Source organism: Chinchilla lanigera, unplaced genomic scaffold (assembly GCF_000276665.1).
Source record: "Chinchilla lanigera isolate Chin_1 unplaced genomic scaffold, ChiLan1.0 scaffold00003, whole genome shotgun sequence".
Lineage (NCBI taxonomy): Eukaryota > Metazoa > Chordata > Mammalia > Rodentia > Chinchillidae > Chinchilla > Chinchilla lanigera.
This window is the reverse complement of record NW_004955404.1, coordinates 21,342,179-21,350,803: the sequence shown is the minus strand read 5'-3', so window position 1 is coordinate 21,350,803 and position 8,625 is coordinate 21,342,179. Positions and strand designations below refer to the sequence as shown.

The following is an 8,625-nucleotide window of genomic DNA, read 5'->3' as shown; positions in this document are numbered from 1 at the left end:
GCCGTGCGGGGAGCCCGGAACCCGCGGTCGCCACCGCGGCGGCCCGGGGCTGCCGGTGTCTGGGCACCTCTTTGCTCGGGCGGCTCAGCCCGCAGTGCCCGCTGCCTCCTTTCTCGCCTGGGCTTCAGACACCCGGTGCACACCCAGGAGGGTTTTTTTAAAGGGTGGCTAGGATGAGTGGGCCCTGGAGATGTGAGACGGGGTAAGTCTGTCGTTTACTTTTGCAGAAGAGGCTCGTGTGTGTGTGCGTGAGTGCGTGTGAGCGTGTGTATGCGTGTGTGTGTGTGTATGTATGTGTGTGTGTATGAGCGTGTGTGTGTGTGTGTGGCAGGTTGGCTTTCTTTCGCTCTCCTCCCCTTCTTCCCTTTACCCTTCCTTCGCTTTGGGGCGGGCTGGGGGAGGGGAGCTCCGTCCTGGAACTCCGGGTGCTCCGCCTGGGCGGCCGTTCCAGCAGCTGCGCCCGAGCCCCGCCGGCCTGGGTGCTGGGCTGCAGCGCGAGCGGCTCCGTGGTGCCTAAGGCAGGGATGTGCCAGGCGCTGATCTAGGAGCTCAATTCTTTTTTTTTTTTTTTTTTTTTTCTTTTTTGGAAAGGGGACAAATACAATCCTCCCGCCCCTGCCCTCCAAACAATTTAATCGGAGGATGCGTCGCGCACCCGCGCATTTGCATCGGTGGTGCGTTTTCCAGTGAGAATGTCAGCCTTTGCCGGGCTCGTTCAACTTTATTTTCTCAAATTTTCGGTCTCCTTTGATGGCAAGGAGAGGGGAGAGGGAGTGGAGAGAGAGTAAGCTCTTCGACCCGTGCTAACCAGAAGTGAATTAAAGTTGTAAACGCTCGAGTTTAATCTTGGCTGGACACAATTTGCAGTGGGCTCTCAGATGGGGAAGGAGGTGGATGGGGGCGGGGAAGTGCCGGGAGGGAGGGGGAGGGGACCCAGCCCAGCTGAATGGATGTGCACATTTGATCCGATGGAGAACCGAAATTTCAAGGTAAATCTTTTGCTTTCCTCGGGTGTGTTTGAAGCCGGGAGTCGTTTGGCGTGGCGATGGGAGGTCGGGGGATACTAGTGAGGTTTATCCACTGCGGTTCCCATTCGTCTCGACACGTCTGGGTGGCCAAACGTGAATGATTCGCAGGCACACTTGCACATGTGCCTGTAAATGCAGGCGCTTTTAATAACACGGGCTGGAGTGGACTCCGATCGAGAGCGAGGTCTCCAGGCTTTAGAACCTGTGCCTGAGAAACGTCCTAGCTTTAGTTCTGGGTTGCGATTCGACACCCGACTTTGGTGGTGAGGCAAAAGCTAGGTTGACCAGAGAAAAAGCATTGGTTCCCAGAGCCCAGCATTTACCAGCCGCCCCCCCCCCTCGCGTCCTCTGCCCTGCTAACCAAGGCAACAGCACTCACACACTCACTCCTTTTATGCCCTTCCTTTAAGAGTGCCGTTGTGGACCAGAAGTAGGAAGTCGAAGGAAGCCTTCACGGCGACAAAAAGAAAGAAAGAGAAGGGGGAGGGGGACTGATTCACTGGGAAGATGAAATTCGGGTATTGAAAGCCCTGACCTATGTCACTGTCTGCTCTCCCTTGCTCCTTTCTGTTTTGTCTCAATCAACCCGGGAGCCCGTTCCTGGGGGAAGGGGGGGCATTGGCAGTTCCATGTAATAAGCAGCTCCAAAGATGGAGATGTTGGCGAGGACCTGGTAGATCATTTCAAATCTTGCTCATTCGGTAGGGTTAGTTTTGCATACTGTGGCACACAGTCGCGGAGCCCGAGGTAAGACAGGCTTTGCAGCTGGTTCTTGGTTACTTTTAGTTGATTCCAGGTAAGCGGTAGCAATGTCCTTGTTAAACTCAAGCTATTAGGAGGTGTTTGGAGATTGCAGGTGCAGGTGCTGAGTTCTTTGTGATCCATCGTGCAGAACTATTTCAGGGGCTTAGAGATGCGGCTTGGTACCGTCGCTGACATGATCAGTAAGGAGAAGTGGTCGCAGGGCGCTCTCAGAGCAGCGCTGCTAAGTGGCACCGTGCATGCAATTAGGACGCTGATGTGCTTAATAGCATGATAGTGAGCTCCTCCATCAAAGCCAACTCTCTCTCCTTTTTGCACACTCACAGCTCTGGAAGACAAGTGGTGATTTAAGATCTTGTTCCAATTCTTTTAATGCATTATCTTGCATGTCGCTCCCCCCCCCCCCCGCGCTGGAAAGTATTCTTTTAGGCTCTCACCGTGGCATTCCTGTGATGGTTTACAGTAGCCCAAGTATTGTGGCTTCTTGGTTTCTGCGAAAATGGGAGCCCTTCATGGTGAACTGTGTGTTAACTGAAGTGATTGTGGAAGAAAGTGGGGGCGGGTAGAGGTGAGGAGGGGAAGCTTGTAAAATGATGCTCCTTTTCTCTTAAATTAGAAGCATAAAACTGAACTGACAGCCATTTTATGTATATTTATGGATTGGTTTTGTAAAGGGGGGAGCAGCGTAGAACACTAAAATGGGATTTTTTCTGCCCTCGTCTTGTGAAGAGCAGCACATTGGTGGCATGCTCATTAGAAAATGAAATGAGCCTTTACATCAAAATGGATATCAAATTTTAATAAAGTCTAGAGACTGTCTGGTGTTCTACCGGCTGGGGGTGGGGGTGGGGGTTGCCATTCATATCCCCTCCTAGAATTCAGGGGAGGAGAGAGACTTTCTGATTAATCCCTTAAATTTTTGTCATATTCTGTTGTTTCCTTGTTTCCTCTCTCCCTTGCAGGAGGTAAAATGCACACTTGCTGCCCCCCAGTAACTTTGGAACAGGACCTTCACAGAAAAATGCATAGCTGGATGCTGCAGACTCTAGCCTTTGCTGTAACATCTCTCGTCCTTTCGTGTGCAGAAACCATCGATTATTATGGGGAAATCTGTGACAATGCATGTCCTTGTGAGGAAAAGGACGGCATTTTAACTGTGAGCTGTGAAAACCGGGGAATTATTAGTCTCTCTGAAATCAGCCCTCCCCGTTTCCCAATCTATCACCTCTTATTGTCTGGAAACCTTCTGAACCGTCTCTATCCTAATGAATTTGTCAATTACACTGGGGCTTCAATTCTGCATCTGGGTAGCAATGTTATCCAAGACATTGAGACTGGGGCTTTCCATGGGCTTCGGGGTCTGAGGAGATTGCACCTGAATAACAATAAACTGGAACTTCTGAGAGATGATACTTTCCTTGGTTTGGAAAACCTGGAATACCTACAGGTTGATTACAATTACATCAGCGTCATTGAACCCAATGTTTTTGGAAGACTGCATTTGTTGCAGGTGCTTATCCTCAATGACAATCTCTTGTCAAGTTTACCCAACAATCTTTTCCGTTTTGTGCCCTTAACGCACTTGGACCTGCGGGGGAACCGGCTGAAACTTCTGCCCTATGTGGGGCTGTTACAGCACATGGATAAAGTTGTGGAGTTACAGCTAGAGGAAAACCCCTGGAATTGCTCCTGTGAGCTGATCTCTCTCAAGGATTGGTTGGACAGCATCTCCTACTCGGCCCTAGTAGGGGATGTGGTTTGTGAGACCCCTTTCCGCTTACATGGCAGGGACTTGGATGAGATATCTAAGCAGGAACTTTGCCCAAGGAAACTTATTTCAGACTACGAGATGAGGCCACAGACACCTTTGAGCACCACGGGGTATTTACACACCACCCCAGCCTCAGTGAATTCAGTGGCCACTTCTTCCTCTGCTGTTTACAAACCCCCTTTGAAACCTCCTAAGGGAACCCGCCAACCCAACAAGCCCAGAGTGCGCCCCACCTCTAGGCAGCCCTCTAAGGACTTGGGCTACAGTAACTATGGCCCCAGCATCGCCTACCAGACCAAATCCCCGGTGCCTTTGGAGTGTCCCACCGCGTGCACTTGCAACCTGCAGATCTCTGATCTGGGCCTCAACGTAAACTGCCAGGAGCGCAAGATTGAGAGCATTGCTGAGCTGCAGCCCAAGCCCTACAATCCCAAGAAAATGTATCTGACTGAGAACTATATCGCTGTTGTGCGCAGGACAGACTTCCTGGAGGCCACTGGGCTGGACCTCCTGCACCTGGGTAACAACCGCATCTCTATGATCCAGGACCGCGCCTTTGGGGATCTCAGCAACTTGAGACGCCTCTACCTGAATGGCAACAGGATTGAGAGGCTGAGCTCAGAGTTATTCTACGGCCTGCAGAGCCTGCAGTATCTCTTCCTGCAGTACAATCTCATAAGGGAAATCCAGCCTGGGACTTTCGATCCAGTCCCAAACCTCCAGCTGTTATTCCTGAATAACAACCTTCTGCAGGCGATGCCTTCCGGCGTCTTCTCTGGCCTGACGCTCCTCAGGCTGAACCTGCGGAGTAACCACTTCACCTCCTTGCCAGTGAGTGGAGTTCTGGACCAGCTGACCTCGCTCATCCAGATCGACTTACACGACAACCCTTGGGATTGTACCTGCGAGGTGGTAGGCATGAAGCTGTGGGTGGAGCAGCTCAAGGTGGGCGTCCTTGTAGACGAGGTGATCTGTAAGGCACCCAAGAAATTCGCGGAGACTGACATGCGCTCCATTAAATCAGAGTCCCTGTGTCCAGACTATTCGGATATCGTGGTTTCCACGCCCACGCCCTCCTCTATCCAAGTCCCCGCCAGGACCAGCCCGGTGACCCCTGCGGTCAGGCTGAACAGCACCGGGGCCCCCGCGGGCTTGGGCGCAGCTGGAGGGGCATCCTCCGTGCCGCTGTCCGTGCTAATCCTCAGCCTGCTGCTGGTCTTCATCATGTCGGTCTTCGTGGCCGCTGGGCTCTTTGTGCTGGTGATGAAGCGCAGGAAGAAGAACCAGAGCGACCACACCAGCACCAACAACTCCGACGTGAGCTCGTTCAACATGCAGTACAGCGTGTACGGCGGCGGCGGGGGCGCGGGCGGCCACCCCCACGCGCACGGGCGCCACCGCGGGCCCGCGCTGCCCAAGGTGAAGACGCCCGCGGGGCACGTGTACGAGTACATCCCGCACCCGCTGGGCCACATGTGCAAAAACCCCATCTACCGCTCCCGGGAAGGCAACTCCGTGGAGGATTACAAAGACCTGCACGAGCTCAAGGTCACCTACAGCGGCAACCACCACCTGCAGCAGCCGCCGCCGCCACCACCACAGCCCCTGCAGCAGCCCCCGCCGCAGCTGCAGCTGCAGCCGGGGGAGGAGGAGAGGCGGGAAGGCCACCACTTGCGGAGCCCCGCCTACAGCGTCAGCACCATCGAGCCCCGGGAGGACCTGCTGTCTCCGGTGCAGGACGCCGACCGCTTTTATAGGGGCATTTTAGAACCAGACAAACACTGCTCCACCACCCCCGCCGGCAGCAGCCTCCCAGAATATCCCAAATTCCCGTGCAGCCCCGCTGCTTACACTTTCTCCCCCAACTATGACCTGAGACGCCCCCATCAGTATTTGCACCCGGGGGCTGGGGACAGCAGGCTGCGGGAACCGGTGCTCTACAGCCCCCCGAGTGCTGTCTTTGTAGAACCCAACCGGAACGAGTATCTGGAGTTAAAAGCAAAACTAAACGTTGAGCCGGACTACCTCGAAGTGCTGGAAAAACAGACCACATTTAGCCAGTTCTAAAAGCAAAGAAACTCCCTGGGAGCTCTTGCGTTAAAAACAAACAAGTGAGCGGACACACACGGTGAACACCTTTGATTAATTGTGTCGTTTCAACGTTTAGGGTGAAGTGCCTTGGCACGGGGATTCTCAGCTTCGGCGGAAGATACTGAAAGAGTGTGCACTTTCCTTTTAATTTTACACGGGGGAAACATTTGTGTAAACTGGGCACATCATTTTCTCTCCTTGTGTGTGGGGGAGGAGCGGAGGCTTTCCCGAGGGCGATTTGCTGCAAGGGTGACCTGTGAAGGGTCGCAGTCGTTTTTGTACTGGTTGAAAGTGCTAAGAGTGAAGGCAGAAGTCAGCGCATAGATTCTACCCTTCCTCTGCCCCCCCCCCAACCTCCCTTTCTCCCGCTTCAAGCCATGGGTGGGTCTAAATGGCTTTGGTGGAGAGATTAGCACATCCCAATTGAAACAGGAAGTTTGATCTCTCTCCCTCCTCCCCTCCTTTCCCACCTTCCTTTTAATTCCTTTCCTTTGTTTTTAAAGGATGTGTTTGTATGCATTCTGGACGTTTGGATTAAAAAAAAAAATCGTTGTGATCCAGAAAAGGATCACTAGAGATGTGGACAAATCATTAAAAATCACAGAGCTATATGATCCATAATTGATTAGTCAAAATAACTTATTGATGAAATATACAAATATTTTATTGTAGCACCTATTTTTATATGCACATTTAGCATTTCCTCTTTCCTTCACTATTTAGCCTATGATTTTCGCAGAGGTGTCACGTTGTATTAGGAGCTGCGTTTCCAGAACTGAAGTGATGGTCAGGAAGGTGTTTTCGATCATTAAAAATATGGAGCACTTAATGGCAAAACCTTTAAAAGCCAATGCCACCCACCCAATTGAACCTGTATTTTTTTATACTGATTGTATCCCACTGTATAAAAGAAAAAAGGTTAGGATGACTAATTGGGCCATTCAAGAGAATTGTGTGCAAGTTTTTGGTTTTACTAGAGAAGATTTCAAAGTATTTTTATTAGTGAACCAAACTGTGTATTAATTTGACTACTATTGTAGCCAATTTTCAATTGTTTAACCAAACCCACTTGCATTTGTACAGATGCACATGTACTGGCACCTCAGAAGACCAAAAGATGGACCATTCAAGTCTCTAGACAATGTCTTTATGCCTCTGGGCAACAAGCAATGACGCTAATGACAAACAGGATCTCTGTATGATGGGGCTACTGTTGTTACAGTCTCATATGTATCCCAGCACATGTAATTTTTTAAATAGTTTCTGAATAAACACTTGATAACTATGTCAAATATGAGGGATTGAAGTAATGATTGCTCGAGGTGCACAAGACTTAGCTATGTGGGACTGGTGGAACCTCCATAATTGACAATTTAAGATATACTAGAGAAACTTTATTCCTAATAGAAGTTTTTTTCTGCTAATTATAACAATTTCAAAATATACATTTATATATATATAAAATTTATGCTTTTCTTGGTTCAGGGAAGTATTTCTTTTTGCTGCCACTTACTATGTTTATTAACTGTATTTCAAGGGAGTACATTGTTTCCTTACTGAAGTATTCATCTAATACAAAGAGCATGGTAAGTAGTCTATTCCATATTCATTTTCTCTTAATAGTATGTATTTTGTCATGTTAGTATTATTCAGTTTTTTTCAATAATTTCCATATTTTAAACTACATAAACCTAACATCAACATTATGGTGGATACACTAGCTGATCTGTGTCTTAAATATTCAAAATGTTGGTGGGGATAACCCGTTCACCTCTAAGCAAGGCTGGCCAGTGAATTTAGGTTAGTAGTTAAGGGTAGGACATATTTAAATTAATCTAAAATGTAATGAGCCGTATGCTTCATTTCTTTTGGTGGATATCTCCATATGTCGTCTCACCTGGAATATAAACAATATCAAGGGCTGTTCATGCACTTCGTGTTTAAGAAACAATTGTCATGGCATTCTGCCACAAAGAGGCAGCATTCACCCATGAGTAAATTGACAGTAGCTACTTGATTTCGGATTGAATTGGTAGTAGCAGTTCCCCTGAAGAATTAAAAAAATGTAATGGTATGTCAAACAAATTCAGTAAACTATCCATATTCATTACAATATTTTTTCCTACCATTTATTTTCAAAGGGGGAAAGGAGTAAGCCTAATAAATCCCATGATGTTGCCATGAGATTGCAGATGTATCTCTTACTCTTCATCTACCTCCTCTCTGTTACATCCAGTATTAAAAAGAAAAAAATAAATACTAGAATTGGACCTTGAATTTAGGGTTGTTATTAATTTTTCTTTACAGTAGTAGTTATGATTTTCTTTCTAAAATGTCTATCACTTCCTTAATATTATATAAAGATGTAACAATATTTTATAAACTCAAAACAATTAATGCAGTGTTGAATCCTCCCTGTAACTAAGCTTTATTTCTTAATGCATAAGAAAAGGAAGAATTGCACAAAATTAAAGACATATTTCTAGACAGTATAAGTAATATCCATAGGAAATTTCTCAGTGTGTCTTTCAAAGATTTACAAACTGTGCCATATTTTCAAATCAGTACTATTTCATGTAATCCTCTCATGTGGTATCTATAGATGTTGTGTTTCTACCTTCAGTGTACCTTTGTCCAACTTTTTTGAAGATGAGAAATAACATTTGTATAATTTATTAACAAAGATTACTTTTAATTTTTAAATTTCCCAACTATACTAAGAAGGTAAATGTAAACTCATCCTAGCTTTAATAAACTTGAGAAACTTTTGTCATGTCAGAATCATAAAGTGTGTAGAACGAAAACATGAATTATTTTCCTCCTCGTAAGTGGTTTCTTTCCACTACACTACACCATATACAGTAAACTTATGTTGTGTGCATATCTGATTTTTTTATTGTTTAGGTTTTTCATTGAGGAAATAATCACACTGAGCATATCAGCAGCATATGATTGGATTAAGGAAACCTGCAA

At 47.3% G+C, this 8,625-nt stretch overlaps 1 protein-coding gene across 2 annotated transcripts; it reads left to right on the top strand.

The window, feature by feature from the left end:
- Positions 1–8,425, top strand: Slitrk5 (SLIT and NTRK-like family, member 5). Of its 2 annotated transcripts, none has more exons than XM_005374119.2 (2): positions 1–202; positions 2,753–8,425. In XM_005374119.2, the coding sequence occupies exon 2, from the start codon at positions 2,761–2,763 to the stop codon at positions 5,626–5,628; it is 2,868 nt and encodes a 955-aa protein (XP_005374176.1). In that variant the 5' UTR covers positions 1–202; positions 2,753–2,760; the 3' UTR covers positions 5,629–8,425. The 2 variants fall into 2 exon arrangements, with proteins under 2 accessions (XP_005374176.1, XP_005374177.1); XM_005374120.2 differs by lacking the exon at positions 1–202 and adding an exon at positions 340–989.
- The last annotated feature ends 200 nt before the right edge of the window (positions 8,426–8,625 follow it).

Coding starts and splice junctions, on each gene's coding strand:
- Slitrk5 (XM_005374119.2), top strand. CDS start 2,761: ATGCACACTTGCTGCCCCCCAGTAACTTTGGAACAGGACCTTCACAGA.